The sequence below is a fragment of the Xiphophorus hellerii genome, chromosome 10 (assembly GCF_003331165.1).
Source record: "Xiphophorus hellerii strain 12219 chromosome 10, Xiphophorus_hellerii-4.1, whole genome shotgun sequence".
NCBI classification, from domain to species: Eukaryota; Metazoa; Chordata; class Actinopteri; order Cyprinodontiformes; family Poeciliidae; genus Xiphophorus; species Xiphophorus hellerii.
The window spans coordinates 172,920-194,542 of NC_045681.1; the positions used below are offsets into that span (position 1 = coordinate 172,920).

General features: G+C 45.2%; 1 protein-coding gene across 1 annotated transcript in view; it reads left to right on the forward strand.

Annotated features, from left to right (window-relative positions):
• Positions 1–1,278: 1,278 nt before the first annotated feature.
• fam20cb (FAM20C golgi associated secretory pathway kinase b) overlaps positions 1,279–21,623 on the forward strand; it is a 30,538-nt gene continuing 10,193 nt past the window's right edge. Inside the window, exons 1-3 of the mRNA XM_032574351.1 lie at positions 1,279–2,322; positions 4,018–4,193; positions 6,123–6,201. Of these exons, the coding sequence (XP_032430242.1) occupies positions 1,832–2,322; positions 4,018–4,193; positions 6,123–6,201 (746 nt within the window). The 5' untranslated portion in view covers positions 1,279–1,831. The remainder of the gene's footprint in view (positions 2,323–4,017; positions 4,194–6,122; positions 6,202–21,623) is intronic.

Here is a 21,623-nt window from a genome sequence, read left to right on the forward strand (position 1 = left end):
CATTCAAACATCAGGAGGAAACATGGAAACATGACGGTTCTGCACATCTGGACCCAAAGCAGCAGCTGGAACCAGGAGGTGGAGCACGCTGAGGCTAACTGGGGTCAAGAGGTCATTGTTGTGTGGAGCATCCAGTCAGACGTGCCGCGGCTTCAGGATGGAGACGAGTCCGCTGCGAAAAATGAGTTATGTTTTCAAAAAGTTCCTACAGTGGTTGGGGTGCGGTCAGGACGAAGGACTTGGCAACATTTCAGACTCTTTAGTGACTTTTTATCAAAAAGATGAGCAACAAATCTAGAAACTTTCTGTTGTTGAGACTTTTACTGCGACGGCGCTCTGCAGCGGAGGACAGCTGCTCCACTCCGAGGCCACGTTGCTAATCTAGCTAGCATCACTGCTATTCCAGCTCCTGGCTCACCACCAGGGGGCGTCTGAGTGAGATGGGTCCATATCTGAACACAGGACTGACAGGAACCAATCTGGACCGGAACCAACAGGAAAATTCACCTGCAGAACCACCATTCAACCCAAAGAGGGCAGCATTGAGACTGATTTAGTTAAAATTTACAGTTAAACAAATTTACCAAAATGTAAATTTTCACAGAAACATCAAGATAAAACCATAAATGAGCAGCAAATACATGAGCATGATTAACAACACTAAGGCACTCCTCCTGGCCCTGGTTGTGTCTGACTTGCCAGATGACAGCAGGTCCACAGTCACCATGGTAACACGTGGACCAGATATGGAAAAACCTTTTATAAGTTACATGTTGCAGCGGATGTAGAGTCTGAATCGGACCCGATGAATCGGACCCGATGAATCGGACCTGATCTAAACATTTAGATTATCGGTAGAAAAAGAAAAGTTGTTTTGTTGTTCAGCTCAGTTTGACATTAACTGAATGTGAGGATTTGGTTCATTTAGTTTCTGCTCCTCTCTCTGCTGTCGTCTTTTGTTCATTTCTTCATTAAACCTTCATTTCCTCTACAAAAGTTCACCGATTTCACCTCAGCAGCAACAAAACCACCAATCATGACCAGCAGAAAGTTCTGCTTGGAAAAGTGGATGAAGAAAAGACTCATCATGCAGGTTGAAGCAGAAAGGCGCCCCCTGGCGGAGCAGCAGGGATGTTCCTCTCTCTCTCTCTCTCTCTCTCTCTCTCTCTCTCTCTCTCTCTCTCTCTCTCTCCTCCAATCTGCGCGCGGTGACGCTGCGTTAAAAGCTCCAGTCCAGCTTCATCCTGCTCCTCATCCTCATGTTTACCCCCGGACCCCCCCCCCCCCCCTCTCTCTCTCTCTCTCGGTGACTCGGTTCTGTTTCTGCTCTCCAGCTGCAGCGCAGTGATCGCAGTGATCGCGGCGTGGGCCGCGGCTTTTCACGGGACGTAGAGGACAGCTCTGATTTCCGGGGACTTTCCACTCTAAGGTGACGTTTCTTCTCCAGAACCGGATCGCCCGCTTCCTGTTTGGCTTCTGGACCGGAGCGGGACGAAGAGAGCCGAGCCGAGCCGCGCGCGCGCTGCCAGGTCCGGACGGGACCGGACGGGACCCGACGGGATCGTGGGTCCAGCTGCGTGTTTCCTGTTGATCCGCGCAGGGAAGAGACGCGAACAGGACCGGGTGGAGGAGTTAGAGCCGCCGGTCCGAACCGAGCCGAACCCGGGCTGTGAAGGCTGAGCCGGTCCTGAAGACGGCCAGTGGAGATGGTTCCGACCCGCTGTCCGCGCTCCTGCTGCGGCTGGCGGCCGCTCTCATCAACATCTGCAGCGATGTAGTCAGCCTCTTCATCTGCGTCCTCCTCATCCTCAGCGACCCGACCCACCTGAAGATGATCCTGCTGCGCCGGTTCCGAGTCCTCATCCTCACCGTCTTCCTGGTGGCCTGCTCCATGCACATTATGGTGGACCTGCTGCCCAAGCTGGAGCGCCAGGGCGCCGGCTGCTCCTGCTCGCACGGCCCGGCCCAGGCTCCGGAGCGCGGCTGGGCCGAACCGGGCTGGCCCGACAAGCACACGCTGCGGATCCTGCAGGACTTCAGCAGCGAGCCCGGATCCAACGCGTCCTCCCGAGCCCTGGACCGGCTCCCTTTGGACGGGGCGCCGGCCCCGGAGCCGCCGGGCCCGCGGGGCGACAGGAGCAGACTCTTCCTCCAGGGGCCGGCGGCGGCCCGGCTCGGTCCGGCCCGGGGTTCGAGGCTGGCGCTCCTGTTCCAGCATCCCCTCTATAGACGATCTGTGCCGCCGCTGACGGAGGAAGACACGCTGTTCAACGTCAACACGGACATCAGGTTCGACCCCAAAGCGGCGGAGGACCAGGCATGGTGAGCAGGAGCGCACAGATGCATTCTGGGAGATTTAGTCAGGCCGGACTGGAGTCACAGTTAAACTGGGAGGAAATTCATAGTTTTACAGACATTATTATTATTATTATTATTATTATTATTATTATTATTAATAATAATAATAATAATAATAATATTTATATTATATTTATATATATTTATATATATATTTATATATTTATTGTATCTTACAACCTGCTGGTCTCTTCCTGCAGAATAAATCCAATAATATTTTTCGGACTATAAGCCGTTACTTTATTCTCACTCTTTGAACCAAACGATTTGTAGGCCGATGCGGCTTTTCTGTGGATTTTTCTTCAACCACCAGGGGGCTCTTTAGCAGGAAGTGAATCATTGGGAGTCAAAATTGGAAATCAAAGAAGAAAGGGCTGATTTTCATTTAGAACAAGCTCATGCCACAGCAGGCACGACCCAGAAATGTCTTCAAACTCATTTCCACACTTCATGGAAACCACAGGAAGAAGTTCATATGATGTCACTTTTAAGTTGAAGGTTATCGATCTGGCAGGACAGGAGGGAAATACAGCCGCTGCACGTGAACGAATCCATGGTTCGGCGTTGGAGACGGAAGGCTGCGTCCTTAATAGCAGATTTATTAAGGACGCAGCCGAGAGCGGCGGAGATACCAGGGGCTTGTAGCCCCTTGAGGCTTATATATGTATGTTTCCGGTTAAAAAAAAAAAACAAAAAAAACTTTGTGGGTGCGGCATATAGTGAGGTGCGATCTATAGTCTGGAAAATACGGTAGTTCAGATATTTTCATGTTAATTTTTCTGTTTTTCCATTTTTATTTTTTTAACCTCCACATTTTAGTGAATAAAACGTTTTCACCCAAGTCTCTCAGTTTTCATACGTTTATTAAAAAACTAAAGACAATTTATTAATCATTGGCCATGTAGTTGTTATTTAAACACTTCACACAAGTTTATGATGAAAATAAAGAAACAATCTAAGGAAATGAACTTAAACTTCCAGCAGTATTAAAGCAATATTCCAGAAGTTCAGGATGTTGTGAACGCTGGTTTAGCGCTCGGCTAACTGAAACTCTGTTCTAATAAACATCTTCACCGAAATCAGGCAAAGTTCTGATTCTGAAGATCTACAAAAAGCTATGCTGAGTGTGCATCTGACTTCTATCAAGGATCTTTGCAGAAGGAGGAGTTTGCTGGACCTTTGTGCTAATGCTAATGCTAGCAGCCCTCCTGTATGTTTTGATATGTCTTGTAGATCTCTTCCTGTTTCCTGATGTCATCAGAGGAACTGACCTCTGACCTCTTGGCTGGCGTCTTTCTCTAAATGTAGAGAAACGTCTTTCTTTACGTAGCATTCATCAGCAGTACCACCAATTGGCCACAGGGGGCGCTAATTCACACTTCTGACTGTAAATCTACACATAATCCAGATTCAGATGCAGATTTTCAGTTTTAGTGCGTTTCCACGGCGACCCAGTTGTTTTTCACCTAAACGTTGATATTTTTCTCTTCAGTAACAGCTGGAATATCGCTGGTTAGTCGTCACAGCGACCATCAGAACTAGAAGTTTAATATTTTCTGTTGACTTCTTTTTCCTGTTCAGTGTTAGTAATCTCCTCCTTCCTGTTCAGATCCTGTCTCGGTATTTAAACTTCCCGTTCCTCTTCCTGGCACCATCCAGGACCGGCGAGGGCGCCGACGACGAGCTGAGCCCGGCGGGCGAGCTGACGGCCGAGTCGTACCCCAACTGGCTGCGCTTCCACATCGGGATCAACCGCTACGAGCTTTACGGCCGGCACAGCCCGGTGGTGGAGGCGCTGCTCAGGGACCTGCTGACCCAGAGGATCACCAGCGTGGGTGAGTCCACGCGACCTTTGACCTTCCATGCTGGGCATTTGGAGTCATGCAAACTGTCTGTTTCTGTTGGAAATAAAACATGTGGAACCCGGGTTCCATCAGAACCGTCCCGATCCCCACAACATCCAGAACCGGGTTTAAAATGTTTGAAGCGTCAATAATCCATCCAGCTGAGCGACTCTTTAAACTCAGTTTAATTTATTTTGTTTATTTTTGTTTAACTTTGATTTAGTTTTATTTTGTGTAATTTAATTCAATTCCATTTAGTTTTTAATTTATTTTTTTGTATTTTAATTTAGTCATATTTTGTTTTATTTTAATTAAGTTGAATTTTGTTTATTTTCATTTTGTTATTTTTTATTTGATGTTATTGTGCATCAATTAAATGAAAACTTGAGTTTATTCAGGCTGTGAAGGAGCTGAAACATTTCTGATACGGATCAATAAATCCAGTTCAGATCAATAAATCCAGTTCAGATCAATAAATCCAGTTCAGATCAATAAATCCAGATCTCTGTAATGTACTGTAGTGGCAGTAAATATGATGTCTAATTCAGATTATAATCCCAGCTAACGTTGCACCAGACCCTTTTCCTGATCAAGCATGTGGCGACAGTGGAAAGGAACGACTCACTTCCAACGAGTCTGGTTCCAGCAGAACCAGAACCAGAACCGGGCTCAGTAGGAGCGGTCCTCAGAACACTGATCCATTAGCCTGAGGGACCAGAGAGACCCGAGGGCTGGAGGCAGCGTAGCTGTGCCCCTCCCCCACCTGCTGCTGAACACTTTTCACTTCCTGTTCAGCCTTTCAGTTTTAAATCTGCTAATAACGTGAAATTCTGATATTTTCCTAATAATCCTAATTAAATGTTGGGAAACGTATCAGAAGCAACACTCAGTGCAGCCGATGTCCACAACATTCCCAGGACTGGACCTGCAGGTCCAGTTGCAGGTCCAGTTGCAGGTCCAGTTCCAGGTCCAGTTGCCTCTCTGTTTTAACACATGAAGGCAGGTCAGGAAAAACTTAGTCAGTCAGCAGCTCCAGTAGGAAACACCTCAAAGGTGCAGCAGGCAGACCCACATGGTGACGGCTCACTGCACACACACACACACACACACATACCGACACACACACACACTGCGTCCAGGAAGAAAGGCAAGAAGCAATCAGACTCCTGGATCTCCTCTGCTCGACGCCTGCAGACCTCCATCATTCCTCCCACACAGAGCCAGAGAGGAACTACTGCTTGTGGTTCTGGTTCTGGTTGCGCCACAGGTCCAGTCTGGATCCAACGGTTGCTGTTATGATCTGCCAGGCGAGAGCAGAGCAGCTCCAGCTGAACCGTTCTCTCTCTCTCTCTCGGTTCCTGGAGAACTCGGCGACTCGCCGTCTGCAGAAACTGATTCTGATTCCAGTTGATCTGCCGACAACTGAAAGGCCTGCAGCGCAGATTAAACGTTTATCTGCAGCGGGATTATCTGTTCAGGAAGCCGCCTCCATGACACACACACACACACACACACCCACACACACACACACACACACACCGCTCTGTTTGGAGGAGATGTTTCTCCTTTCCTGACTTTTCTCTTCAGCAAGTCGTTCTTCACATCAGAGATTACAGCATCAGAACCCAGCCTAGGCCCGGTTCAGCCCGGTAGTAAACCAGCCCGGGAATAATCTGACCTGGAATCTCCTCCCAGCCGAAGCTGATTGAAGGGGTTTGAAATCAGAACCGGATCAGAACCAGTTTGTCTTCAGCCCTCAGATCTTCCTCGTTCTAGTTGTGCTGTAGAATCCGCCGGCGGCTGGAGAAACCAGAACCAGAACCAGAACTCTGATAGTTTTTGTTCTTTGTTTGAGTCTAAACTGATTAAATTGTTTGTTTGGCATAAAGACGATGATTTGTTTTGTTTTCACTGCAACAGCCATGAAGTCTGGAGGAACGCAGCTGAAGCTCATCATGACCTTCCACAACTACGGCCAGGCGCTCTTCAAGCCCATGAAGTAAGTCCTGCTGCTTCACCACTCAGGGGGCGGAGCCTGGGCCCCACAGGGTCAGGGGGGCGGAGCCTGGGCCCCACAGGGTCAGGGGGGTGGAGCCTGGACCCCACGGGGTCAAGGGGGCTCCTGGAGAGCCGGCATCCTGCGCGTTTTATTCTCTCCCTGGTTTTAGTAAGAACCTTCTCAGCAGGTCCAAGTTCTTCTTAGTCTCTAATGATCCATCATTGGATCCAGGTGAGTTAAACCAGGGAGAGACTGAAACATGCAGCATGCCGGCCCCCAGGGACCCACTTTGGACCCCACTCAGTTATACTATGATTTGCAACACTGATTATAAAACTGCAAAGATGAATTGAGTGTGAAAACGGTGAGAAAGTAAAAATCCATCCAGTGTTTCTCCGTGTTTAACACTGAAAGACAGATAATTCCTTCAGGATTCAGCTGTAAAGCTAACAGTAGCTGCTTCATCAGCAGCTGAGCGACAGGCTAACATGTCATTAGAGTCTCTCATCCTGAGATTACGCCGCATGCAGCCTGCTATGGCGCCGACACGCTGCCTCAAGAAAACCTAATGAAATCATCAGCAGAGACGCAGCGGCAGCTTCATCCGTTTCATAAGAACCTGAATTTGCTAAGATCCAGGAGGAGCTAACGTGGCGCTAACCCAAACAGCTAACAGTTTGAACTAATGCTAACAGCTTGAGCTAATGCTAGCTGTTTGTACTAGATTGTAATAACTATTTTTTTTTTGTTTTATATTCATTTGCACAGTTTAAATTTCATTGAAAAAAAGAAATTCTCACTTTCAATAGAAACTTGTTGCAACATCATTTAAAATCTAAAAAGTCACAAAACAAAGTTTCATATTCAAGTGGAAATGTGTCAGATAATTCATCACAAAGATATGCCTGCTGCCATTTTGACCCTCATTAAAAGCCCCAGTGGAATCAAATCAAGCTGTTGAAGTTTGAGTTAATGCTAACAGCTTGAGCTAATGCTAGCAACTTGGCTGGATGGTAACAGTTGGTTCTGTTATGAAACTAAACTCGTTATGTTTAAGTTACAAACTTTTCCACTCCAGTTTCTAGATGTTAGTAATATTTTCCCATAACATTCTGGATATTTTGATACAAATTATGTTTGCAGTTTGGGTCTGCTGACTTAGCATCCCGGCTAACTACTGTTAGCATTTCAAGCTAATGTTAAAGTGTTTTAAAACCTGCTGGGTATTCTGGAGTCTGGTCATCACTGTGACGGATAGCAGGCCAACAGATACATATTTATTGTTATCATGTTGTTGTGTTGGCAGCCATATTGGATTTTGTGGTCAGACTAGGTGAGAAAAGGCCAGCTTTCTCAGTCAGTGTTCCATCTCTGGAGCTTTTTGCTTGTTTTTGGAAGTTTCTACTTTCAAGGCTTTCCTGGCTAACCAGGAAGTGAGGAAGAGCTTCATGGAAGATGAAGCTGAATGTTTACAGATACGAAGCTGGAAAGAAAACAGGACAAAGAAACAAACGGAGAAACAGACAGAAGGCTCAGAGTTTGATGCAGAAGTTACGTTGGAAAGCTTTAAGAGCTGAAACATGGCGTCCGACTGGTTAGAAATGATCAAATCCTTCCTGCTGTAAAGTCGCATTAATTCATGTTTCCTTTGTGAACCAGTCATATTTCTGCCATAACACAACAAGGAGTGCTGTGTGATGCGAACTCCTCCCTGATTGGTGGATTTAAATGTCACCTTGGCTTTGTGGTGCTGAATTAATGGAGGGTTAACGTTGAGCAGCCGGAGCAGCGCGGGGCGAAGCCTCTGGCTGCAGCAGCAGGGAGGAGGAGCAGCTATTCACACTCTGTAATTACTGCTGCAGTCGCAGCGCAGCGGCCAGGGGTCATCCTGACAGGCTGGGGGCAAAGGGCGGAGCTCCGGAATGGGCGGGGCCAGGAGGGGCAGCCTGCACACTCAGATCAGCTCCCTGCATGGCTTCACATGTTGGGCTGATGTGAGACGGGCTGAGAGCGGCACTGCTCAGTAAGACTGACAGGATTTAAATAGACCGTTTAGATGTTTCTCACTGCTTCACGCCTCTTTAACGTCCTCAAGCCGACCAAAGGCTTCAGTGTGTTTTAATGGGGAGGACCGGCCAGTGAATGCATCGTGGTGTGTTTGTGTTTCCCTTCCTGATCAATATTTTTTCTGCTTATTCAGATCATTCTCTGTGAACATCAGTTTTCAAATCTTGCTACTGATTTTCAAATGGATTTTGGTCAGGACTTTGACTAGGCCATCCTTACCTGGTTTGTTTGTTTGGTGTAAATGCTAACCGACCTCTGACCTCTGGTCCTCCAAACCTCAGTCTGGGTTCAGTTTGAATGTGAACGCCAAGCGGACCGGAGATCGCTCCAAAAGCAGGAAGCGGACTACAGCGCAGGGCATCCTGGGTAAATCCAACCAAAGCTAACATGCTAGCCTAGCACTAGCAGCAGAAATGGCTCCTGGTCTTCAGCCAAAGACTAAAGAGAAATCCTCCAACACTAAAATCTGACGCCTCCATCTTGTTTCCATCTGGTGAAGAAGGAAGTTGCTCTCAGTGTCTTCAGAGGTTTTTGTGTCGTTTCCTTCAGTGGTTCTTGGTGCAGCGCCCCCACAGGCCAGGAGGGGAACAGGTTGGTTTGATTCAGAGCAGAGAGAAAACCAACAGAGCCGAGTCAGTCGGACCATCAGGAAGAAAACAGCCTGAAACTTTTTATTTTGAATTTGTTCAAAATAAAAAGCTTTGCTGGCTAGGGGTCAGGGTTCAACCTTTAACAATCAACTGATCACTTGGTCTTCAGTCCTCTCCCTCCTAATCATCTCCTGGTTCCCAACCTGCAGCTGAGTTTTCACATCAGAGCGTCTCCTCTCAGCCTGCATGCTAACGCGCCACAGCAGCTGCAGCAGCAGGCGGTTAGCAGGCGGTAAATGTGATGAACATCTCAGGAGCCATCGACCATCAGCCATCTTTGTGAAGCTGCTCTGCGCCTGGATATCGACTCGTCTGTCGGTTTTTCCTCATTCTGCTTCTAAAAGGTTTTCACCATTGATCCTTTGGCTGTTTTCTGTTTTCAGAACAAGATCAGAAAGTAAAATCAGTTCTTCTTCTCTGTGCTGTCACAGTTTCTCAAAACGCGTCTGCTCTGATTTCTGTGTTTGTGTGATGAAACACCTACCATGAATCAGTTCCAGACCTGCAGCTAGCCTGGCATTAACCGGTCTAGTCCAAGTCAGCGCCTGTCTAGCCTCGAAGGATTTGTGTGGCTCCATGTGAGAGAGGAGACAATCCTCTGTGACGCCCAGCCCAGGATTTCTGAGGCTTACAGCTGAACTCATCGTTTCACAACAACCAGACCTGCAGCTGATGAAGCAGCTTCATCATCATCATCATCATCATCACGACGCTCCGCCAGCCGTTTGTTCAGACCAGGATGATATGAGATTTATTGTGCGGTTCGTCCGTAAAGCTACACTTACACTGTAACCATCAGCTACTCAGCTGCCCGCCGTGTTCAGTCTATCAGCTCACCTGTATTAATACCTGCAGCTCTTCCTGCCGTTCGCTCTGAACCAGCAGCTCCTGGAGGAGAAAGGCTGCCGTACTCCAGGCATGGCGCCAGTCATTTTAAAGATGCTTATTGGTCCCCCGAAAACAACGAAACCCCGGGCGTTATCATGGATCAATAAAATCCTCCCAGGCTGAACTTGAAAATTGGACTTTATGCTGCTAACACTTAGATTTGGTCAACAACTCAGAGGAGGAAGTCAGAGCTCAGCGCATCGCAAATAATGTCCCGGCCGAAACACGGTGCGCTAAATAATAAAACATAAATCAACGAAGCTTCGAGGCAGGTACATTTTCCTCGAGGAATTTTAATAATGGAGGTCCTGGAATCATTGGAGGAATCGTTTCAGCCCTGGTTGAGATTTAGATCCAAGAAAAATATTTTCAAGTTTGTACTAAGAAAGCAGCAACTCAACACAGCTTCACCTGGAGGAGCTCAGGCTCATCTGACTCAAAACCAAACCGATGTCCTGGGAGTAAATGAACCACATTATGATCTGAATTGCCAAGAGGTGATCCAGCTCTAGCTGGTCGGGTTCTGATCAGGTTCTGGTCAGGTTCTTGCTGTCAGCGTGCTGAGCTGACTGACTGACTGACTGACTGCTGATGACCTTTGACCCAGTTTATCATGTTTGGCTTCTGCAAAGACAAAATGCTGATCACCTCTGTGATGACCTCTGGTTCTGGTTTTGGTTCTGGTTCTGAACACAGATCAACATCCAAGCGGAGGAAATTCTGAGGTAAATAAAATGAAATTTGAACTTTGGTTCCAAGTGTAAATAGAACAACAGTCAGCAGAGGGTTTTTGCCTGGTGACCTTTGACCTTTATAGAACAGTTGAAACTAGCTAGCTAGCTAGCTGTCTCTGCCGTTAGCTTCAGCCTGTCGGCCATTAGAGATGGACTGAAGGCTGTGGCTGCTTTAGCTCCAGCAGCAACTAGTGGGGGACGGGCCTTAGTGTGAGCATCATGAAGCTGGAGAAGGCAGAACTTTTTAGAACCAGGTCATCAGATCCAAAGTCAACTTTTGGTCCAAACAGAACCCAGTTTGGGTCTGGATCCGGTTCTGTAAGCTTAATCGGGACTGACCCGGAGGAATGAGAGGGAACAACCAGGAGCTGACCGGGTTCTGATGCCTCAGCTTCATTGGATCTCTGGTCAATCGGTCGGCTTTCTGGATCGGCAACACGCAGATCAATCAGAGATCAATATAAGATCAGCCTGATCAGACTGCATGGCTCCATGGAGCCAGTGTGTTAAACCCAAGTATATGTCCCGTTAAGCGCAGCCCACTGCCCCTCGCTGCCCCCCACTGCCCCTCGCTGCCCCCTACTGCCCCTCGCTGCCCCCCACTGCCCCTCGCTGCCCCCCACTGCCCCTCGCTTGCCCCCGCTGCCCCTCGCTTGCCCCCACTGCCCCTCGCTGCAGCTGTTAGCTTCTATGGCTGTTAGCGTCTGCAGCTGTTAGCGTCTGCAGCTGTTAGCGTCTGTGCTAGTGCTAATATGGCTTCCAATGTGCACATTAATACATCTTAAGGTGCATTCAGTGTCTGGCTGTTAAAACAGATGAGCTGCTATTGGCTGTGGTGAGGAAATTAGAGCTGTATTATTTCCTGCGTCACCATCGCAGCATCGTCAGCCATCTTGGTTTTCTTTACATTAAACAGGGCTCAACAGGAAGTTAGTTATTACTAATTTAGTTGACAATTAGTTCAATAATTGAGTCATCATGATAAATTGATCCAGCCCTAAACCTGATAGATTTCTGTTCTATTGTGATTTGTCTATTTTTAGCCATAAAAGGAGAAATGCAGCAGTTTAAAGATGCTGAGATTAAAAAGTTCTTAAGTTATTTTCTGAATATTGTTCTGGTTCGGCAGCAGGAGAATCTGCAATTGGCAGATTATTAACACCAGAGAAACGGATCAGCAGCGGCTGCAGCTGGTTGTTGTTGTTTTGGAGGAAAAGCAGCAGAAAGGAGAAAGCAGCTCGGATTAACACGCTGTCGTCTGACCGGGCTGGGTCGGGTCGGACCGGGCCGGGGGGTTCCCATTTATCATGTTTGCACAGCGTCTGCTCAAACATGAGCTTTGGAGCCTCGGCTGACCATGGGGCGGGTCAGGAACCCAAACTACAATCCATGGAGCTCTGCACTGTAGGATCACCAGGACCAGTTAGGATTTAGAGCTGGACTGGACTGGACTGGACAGGACTGGACTGGACTGGACTGGACTGGACTGGACTGGATTGAACTGGACTGGACTGGACTGGATTGGATTGAACTGGATTGAACTGGACTGGACTGGATTGGACTGTACTGGATTGAACTGGACTGGACTGGACTGGACTGGGCTGGACTGGATTGGACTGGACTGGATTAGATTGGACTGGACTGAATTGGATTGGATTGGACTGGACTGGATTGGATTGGATTGAACTGTATTGAACTGGACTGGATTGTATTGAACTGGATTGAACTGGATTGGATTGAACTGGACTGGACTGGACAGGATTGAACTGGACTGGATTGGACTGGATTGAACTGGACTGGACTGGACTGAACTGGACTGGATTGGATTGAACTGGACTGGACTGGATTGGACTACTCTGGACTGGATTGAACTGGACTGGACTGGATTGAACTGGACTGGACTGGATTGGATTGAACTGGACTGGACCGGACTGGACTGGATTGAACTGGACTGGACTGGACTGGACTGGATTGAACTGGACTGGACTGGATTGAACTGGACTGGGCTGGATTGGAATGGACTACTCTGGACTGGATTGAACTGGACTGGACTGGATTGGACTGGATTGAACTGGACTGGACTGGACTGGATTGAACCCGACTGGACTGGATTGGATTGGATTGGATTGGACTGGACTGGATTGGATTGAACTGGACTGGGCTGGGCTGGACTGGATTGGACTGGACTGGATTGGACTGGACTGTACTGGATTGGATTGAACTGGATTGAACTGGACTGGATTGAACTGGACTGGATTGAACTGGACTGGACTGGATTGGATTGGATTGGATTGGATTGAACTGGACTGGATTGAACTGGACTGAATTGAACTGGACTGGACTGGTATGAACTGGACTGGACTGGTTTGGATTGAACTGTATTGAACTTTACTGGATTGAACTGGACTGGATTGAACTGGACTGGACTGGATTGGACTGTTTAAAGCTGCATCTCTTTATGCTTCGAGATCAGAGTCAGAATTTATTTCTCGTTTGTTGCTGAACATGAATGAGATTAAACCAATCCTAAATATGGTTATATTTACATTATAGATATAGATATGCACATATAGATCAGACCGTATATTTGTCAAGGTTATTAATTACTTTCAGGAAGAATCTGTTTTTGTTCTGAAGATGGAAATCCGTTCCAGTAAATTCCTCCTTTTTAAATTGAAGAGTTTAATTTCCGTTTCCTTCCTGTGAAACGGTTCCTGGATATTTCAGCATGTTTTCGTCTCGTTTTATTTTTACTGCTTCCTGTTTTCCAAATGTCCAGCCGCACCCGTCCATCCGCTCTTCATCACACCATCCTCCTCGTTTGCTACAGACACGCAGCGTCTGATTGGCTGAGAGGAAAGGGGCGTGGCCTGCCGTCGCTCTCACAGCTCTGGAAAATGTTCATTTGCTCTTTATTGTTTCTCTTCTCATAAAACATGTTTTTCCTCCATAAAACTTTCCAGCTCCTCCTTATAAACTGTTAACTAGCCCAGTTTGTTCCTCTGAACAGTTTTGCTTTCTGCTGATGAAACGCTCAGATTAGGATCAGCAGCCACCATCATCCACACCCACTAATTTACCGACCCAGCCTTCAGACTCCAGAACCAAACAGAACCAAACAGAGGCCTCCAACCAGGCCCCTCAACCCCAACCAGCCCCGAGCTGAGGCCTGGAGTCGGACCGGTCCAGACCTGAAGAGAACGGACCGCTCTCTTTCTCTCCTTCTCTGTCTCCCTCTCCCTCTGACTCTTCCTGACCTTTGACCTGCTCCCTGCTCTGTGCGTTGCTGTGGTTTTGACGGTTGCTCTGTAATCTGCACACATTTGCGTTCAGTAAATCAGTAAATTGTTGGAAGTTGCCCGCCGCGTTGACCGATTACGTGAGTTTCCTTTCCGTTGCCATCGCCCGCCGCGGCGCTGCGTGTCGGAGCGCCGCCGCCAAACAGTCCAATTAGTCTAATTGTGTTGGCTATAAATTCCCATCCAGACATGAAGGAATCTGAAGGAGGCTGCATTACTAATTACTCAGGCAGTTTGCAGCTCATGCTCGGAGTGGCGGCACAAAGAAATGGGTTTAATGGCGGGGAGTGGCGCGGTGGTGGATGGTGGTAATTTGAAGCTAGAATTGATTAAAGAAACTCACAAGTTGAGGCAGTTAAATGAAACTGTGCACAGCGGGCCGGGTAGAAAAAGCCTCTTGGCTTTATTTGTGGAACAGCGTGAGACCTGGCGGCAGGTTCAGCTGCTGTCAATCATCCGCAGGTGAAACGCTCCTCGTTTCTCCCCGATGCTTCCTCGGGGAGAAACGAGGAATATGCTGGGAATATTCCAAAGAAATCCATGGATTAGCATTTTAGCGTGTGGTTGTGCTTTCATTGAAGCTGCGCTAAAGAAAACCTCAGTCCGTAATTATGCAGCTGCAGTTACAGCAAACATATGAAGAGCTTTAAATAATCCTGGAAAAGGCAATAATTCTCCTGCAAACGGGTCGGGAAGAACACAATGTTCCTCTCTGATGTGGTTCTGCTGACATGGACCCGATCCAGGCCCAGTTCTAACCCTGTTCCAACCCCGCCCGGTTCTGACCTGGCTCTGACCCGATCCAGACCTGGTTCTGACCTGGTTCTGTTTGGAGTGGGACCAGGAGTGGTGGGGTTGGGATGTGATGCGTTCACTGACTCAGGTAAAGTCTAGCTTCACCGTCTGGATTTTCCTGCTGCTGAATGACCAAAGTTTCACCTTGACGACGAAAAGTCGGTAAAATGCGACATGAGCGTTCAGACTGCAGACGCTTTGGAATCGGTCCGATTTAGCTCCACATCTGGATCTGATCGGATCGGATCTGGATCAGTTCAGCTGCTGTGTGAACGTAGTGACTAAGGTGCATTCAGACCGGATAGTCTGGTAGACTCGGTTCGATTGGGGACTAAAATTGCAACATTTGTTACATTTTCAGAACTCTAGTTCTCATTCACACTGCACTGAGTCAAACAAACTAAAACTAACTGAAAAACCTGTTCCCCCTGTCGCCTGTGGGGGCGCTGCACCAAGAACTACTGAAGGAATCGACACAAAATCTCTGAAGAAGACCAGCGCAACTTTCTTCTTCACAAAACGTAAACAAAAACGGAGCGGCGTCAGATTTTAGCGGTTGTAGGATTTCTTCATTCATATACATTAGTGGTTAGGACATCGCCTGTTAGCCGCTAACGCTAGAGACGCTCCTGCAGGCGCCGGTGTTATAGATTTACTGGTGGCGGCAGCTGGGAGAGACAGATGTTTGTGTGGGCGTGGCTTTTTAGGACCCCTTTACTGAACCAGGAAGTAAACAATGCAATTAGCTTAAAAAACTACAAATTTTTGCAAAAATGCTATCCGATTCCATAAGACAACCATTAAGATCTTGGGAATAACTAATTAGAAAGACTTTTATTGGTCTAACATGGTATGTTGCCCTTTTTTTTTTTTTTTTTACAGAAGCTGTAAAATGACCAAAACATGTAAATTACGCAGAACTTGTCCTGATTTCTGTGTTGCTTCAGAAGTTGAAACTCGTCAAAGGAAGATCGAAATAGATCTCAAGATGCCTGAAAGCAAAGATTAATGCCTGAAAGCCACATAAATGTTGAAGATTGAAGATCCATGGGATTAAAAATAAAATGCTTAAAAAGATCGACTGGCTATGTTGTTTTCCACATCTCCCTCATATTGTATGATATTTCAATTAGATATCCACAGAAACTATAGCGAAATCTTTTCAAACACTGTTTTTGTAACATGTTATAGTTTATTTCCTAGTTCATGGCAGATCTATGTGGCAGTGTCATTTCTTCTTTGTTGTTGATATTTTTTCTCATAATTTAATTAAACATCTTTATTCTTTTCATCAAGTGACTCTAAAACTCAACTATAAGAGACAAAAAACTATTATCTTTTATACTTTTACATCAGAAACGGTTAAAATCTTCACTCAAACTGAGATTCTGAAAGTGTCACCAGCTAATCCAGGTTTGCCTCTTAAAGTGCAGAGTGTCTGATAGATCAGGATCAATAGCAGGTGATTATTGGACTTTTGTTAGCCGATATAGTTTAGTGGATAAAACGGCTCTCGGAGCTCAGCGACCGCTGGTTCCAGTTCAGTTAGAGATGTCGTCTAATTTACATTTTGGACCAGTTTATTTTACTGTCTATAAAATAAAATCCACTTGCTGCCAATGTTTTGAAGGTAACATCGTTTAACAGCTTTGCCAGGCAAACTTTTAACTGTAAGGATTTTGTGAAATTACTAAATTACTCAGCTTTGCGTCTGCAGCCCAGTTAAGGTGCAAACGAAATAATGTGGCTTCTATTAAATGAGCAAAGAATTAGTTTGCATGATATCAGAACCGTTTACATTTATTGACATGTTTGCAGAGCATGTCAGTCAATATAAGACCGAGAAAATGTAAAATAATCGTCATTGCTCTAACAATGCTGGGCGATAGTAGAAATTCTTACAGTTTAGCTCAGTCTCCTCCTGAAGTCTGGTATATTTTGGTTATATTTCAATATATTCTTCAATATTCCTTCACATACAAAGAATTATTATTGTTTTTGAAGAGATCATAGAGAAAGAGACATTTTCTAATCTCTTTATTTACGTCTGTCGCATTTTGATCAGGAAACGACACAGCCACCTAATTTTTTACAAACATCTTTGTTGAGGACCCCGTCTGACTGTCACTAGTTAATTCAGGTCTTAATGCGGCTCGTTTTGTTTTTAAGTTTATTTCTCCTGGTCACCAGCCTGCAAACTGGTTCCCAGTAGAGAACGCAGATAAATACTGTAGATATGGATCATAATCTGTTGGTATCTGACAGTATAATGTAGGAACATTTATTATTATAATTTTGGTTTGTCCATTTGGATATAACCACCAACTACAACATTGACTGTTAACTTTATATCATTTAGATGAGATTTTATTGCAGTATAACTTAACATTACTTTATATTCCTCTCTATTTGGACACATAAACACCACAAGCAACACCATCAGGTATGTGATTTAAACTTTATTAAATATGATGACACCAACCTCATTGTTTAGCAACACCTACTGTGGGTAATGTCACCAAACAAACAGAAGAAAGTTCAGAAACAGTGAGGCTGCATTGCAGGATCTGAGCCAAAAACACTCACTAGGCTAGAAGTGTTAATAAATCACATTACAGGAACTTCAGTCAATTCCAATGTTTTTCTGATCAGTGCTGGTTACAAAATGCAGAAACTTTCCACTTGGTTTACATCGTGTCTATTCATGAGATGAAATTAATTTATTCTGATGAACCTGATTGTGAATAGGATTGTCGTGTTCCTCATTGATCTGGTTTTGCTCCAATTCGGTGTTTACGAAGCGAAGTTTCTGTAGAAACTTGTTTTGAAACTGTAATGATTCACTAGAGGGACCCAGAAAATCAGCCAAGACAAAGGAGTGAGCAGAAAACTCAGGTTTATTAAAAGGCAGCTCAAACCGGCCACACTGGGTCGTCAGCTGCAGCACTGCGAGGGCGGCGGAGAGGAGAGACCGCTGACTGGAGAAATAGCAACGAAGGGATCTGTTGGTGTGTAGGAAGGGATCACTAACCTGGCTGGGTGATCAGGTACTGAGTGATCAGCTGAGGGACGAGGAGGAGAGCAGATGCTGCGCTGACGAAGAGCTGGGAGGGCAGGACACCAACTCCGTGAAGCAGCAGAAGTACCAAATCCAGATCCAAATTCTTGGTCAGACGGGCCGAGGTCACACACGATGGGGCTGAGAGCGGTGGAACCAAAACAGGCCTGGGTCGAGATCCAGACGGGCGGTCAGCAACAGTCCGATAGGGGCGAGGCAAAAGAGTGGTTGTAACGATGAGGGCGAGATAGGAGTGATGGAAAACTACTTGCTGAAAGGGTTCGATAATCTGGCAGCGTGGTTGTGACTGAGAGGCTTCAGAAAGAAACAATCAGGGAGCAACAGGTGGGAGGAATAACGGAAATGAGGGACGAGACGTGGATCGGCCCAAAACAAAAAACACAGAGCACCATGTGAACGTCACAGAAACATCATTTTCACATGCAACATTAAACATATTTGCTTCAAATGGAATTTATAGTAAAGTTTTGCAAACGGTTTTGTCACATAGTTAGCATTTTTCAGCAGGCATTGATGCAGCCACCTATAATTTAGAAACATCTGCAGTGTGCATAGGTTTCAACCAGTTAATTTAGCCACCAGTTGATGTATAACACCGTTACTACGCGGTGAGTCTGTCCACTAAACTGGCTGTTCCAACGCAGGATGAGCAGGAATCTGTCAAAATCATCTCAGCGCCTTTTTTTCTTACCCGATTTCTATAAACATGACTTAAATTAAAGCTGAGGACATTACTGATGTTTGTAAGTTTTCTCCATTGATATAAATCTATAAACAGTTTGGTTTCTGTCAAGATGCAAGAGCACTAAGCAAATTGCTCTTTTATATTGGTGAATAATTACATAATTGCTGCTGTTAATTTTATTAGTTTGTCAAAATGTAACAAACCATGACTCATACTTTATATATGAAATATGTCATCTTATTTGATGATTAAATGTTTAAACAAACGAGGCAATGAGTCTCGTTCTCGTCATTTATTAAAGGTTTAAAAATGACAGCAGCTGCAGAGCGCCATGGCAACGGGACAAAAAGCTGATAAACAGTAAAACAACTTTAAACCATTTATAGTCTACTTTTCCTCGCTTTCCGTGTCGGCACACAGAACAGTTGCCATGGCAACCGACACAACATCTTCATTAACCTGCAGGGCAGAGAGCAATATGTTACCCAGAATGCCCTGCACTGTATCTAACTTCCTGCTTTTGGAACGGTCTCTAGTCAGGTTGCATTCAGACAGGTTTTCTACCGTTTAGAGTTCACTTCTACCGGACCCAGACCGAGGCTTTTAGGCGGATCAGAGTTCGGTTTTAAGTCCGTTTTGGAATTCAAATTTGCATTCAGACCTCCCCTAAAAATCAAACTTTCTAGACAAACCGATCAGAGTCTGATTCAGGAACCTAATCCTGGTTGGTCTGAATGCAGCCTAAAAGGCCGTAGAAACATTTATGCGACATGCTAGCGACATGCTAACAGCATGTAAAACATGCAGGTCGGATGGTGAATGTCAGATCATCAGAATGACTTCATTCTCATTGCACAGAAACACAATAAAACTGTATTTCAGTCCAGCCTGTCCAAGAAAGAATATTTGCTGTAAAAGCTGTAAATAAATTCGTACCTGGATCCATGACCAGAATTTGTTACAGTGTTTGAGATTAGAGTTGTATCCTCTCAGAATATACTAAGTCAAACAGAAATCATCTGTCCTCATAATTCTGACCATTGTTAATACACATCTATAAAATATTAGTAATATATATTGATGACAGTTCATTTAATGATTTTGCCCATGACTCATTGTGCTGTCTCGAAAGCACAGACTGCAGCACAAAACATATCAATGAACATGAAATATCTGATAATATCTGACATCAGAGCCGCAGCGTCTGGAAATGATTTGCTCACTTTTTATGTTTTTACTGTTTCAACAACAATAGTTTTATGTGTTTAAGGCAGATGACATGCAGTAAAACTGCTTTTGTAGTTTTGAGCAATTCTACAATTCAAAATAAAAAGCTGCATACTTTAGCATTAGCATGCTAGCATTAACACTCGCTTGGTCCTTTTCTTTGTCAAAGAATAACTGAAATCCATAAATACCTGAGACCTTTTTTTAAAATGCTAATAGCTGCATATTTTAAGAGTTCAAACACCAAACATACCTTAATATGCAGAGTTGAAACCATCTGAGCACACAGAAGCTAATATCTAGTCTCAGATAACAGCGTAGCATTTAGCCTGCAGCTATCTCAGCTTAACGAGCATTTCTTTAGAATATTTCAGAAAAGTTCTGCGAAGAAGATATATTTTGTTGATAATAGTGAACCGTGTTGAGCAGACTAGGTGGGGGTTCACTGAACTCTCAGTAACTCTAAATGAGCTCCTTCTTATCAATGCTAAGCTAAGCTAAGCAGCCATGTTGAAATGACATTATTATTTAAATGTTTTTAACTTCCTGTGCGTTTAATCATGGCTGCAGCAGGGATGTTTCCAGTCTGACATGCAGTGTTAACTAATCACCACCATTAACACCTGAGAAGGTTTTCTCTCTTTCAAGTCCAGGAAATGAGAAAACCCATTAGCTGAAAACCAGCGTTGCCCCGTGGGGCGGCGTGAGGAAACGGCGCCGTTAATGGCAGCTTTGATTCCCCTGCTGTCACTAATGCAGCCACACGAAACACAAGGAGAGCAGAATCAGTGACCTGATGGCGGCCTGGATCAGCACCGACACCAACAGACTCTCCGTGACGCTGCGGGTGTGACCTGATGGCTGCTGGGAACCAGGATGTGGTCCAGCCGGGTCGTTGACGGGTTGCCAGGTTGGCTGCTTTCGACCCAGAATCAGATCAGCTTTTTGTGTTTATTGATCAAATCTAACGATCAGAACTGAGAGTTTCTACTGTGACGGTTCCACTGGAGGCATCGCTGCTTCACTGATTAGCTTTTATTGCAAACTAAATATTTAGTTGGAATAGAATGGAAAACTATTCCTACCTCTTCAACTACATCACATTTTGTCACATTTCATCTATAAACTTGAATATTTTTCGTAGGATTTTGTGTAATTGACCAACTCAAATGTCAAATGTTGAAAACATGAATCATTTTCTTCACACTTTGGTCTCATAAAATCCCAGTAAAATATTCTGATGTTTGTGGCTGTAATGGGACCACAAACCCATTACAGCCACATATATGGTTTTCTGTGAACTGTTGTGGGTTGTGGGTCCAGCCCACTGTGTTGGTCAAACTGTCATGTTTTCTGAAAAGTGTGAAGACTTTAAGCAGCCCAGCTGGACCAGCCTGTCGTTTTACATGTCAGAGTCCTGCTGTAGATTTTCTCCAGCCAATCAAATCCACTCAGACTTCCAGGCACCTTGAATTATTACCATAAGCATATTTACATCTCGGCACGTCCGATTCATAAAAACCTCGTCACAGCTCCAAGCTGCGGTCAGATTCATGAACCAAACGGCTGTTCTAACTTTGTAAAGGAAATGATTTCAGTTGAAATGTTTTTCTGCATGTTGAAGGAACAAAGTCCTTCAGAGCAGCTTGTTCTAACTGAGACGGTGGATTTATCCTAATTTTCATAAATTATTGATGCTGCAGCTCAACTGACTGAGGAGTGAAGAACCCAGAGCGCTCCGTTTACAGACAGGACCATGAACGCAGCACCAAGTCATTTGTACCTGAGAGTAACATTCTGATCATTGTTTCATCATAAACTGATTGTTTAAATGTTTAAAGTAATGTTTAACGTTACTGAACATTTACATAAATGTTGCATAGTTAATCCTTTACTCTCGTGGCAGAAGCCGAGCGCTGCAGAGAAACTCTGGAAAGATGAACTTTGCTTGTATAGGTTTTGGTTAATTACAGACCTGCAGTTAACAGGATGAACAAC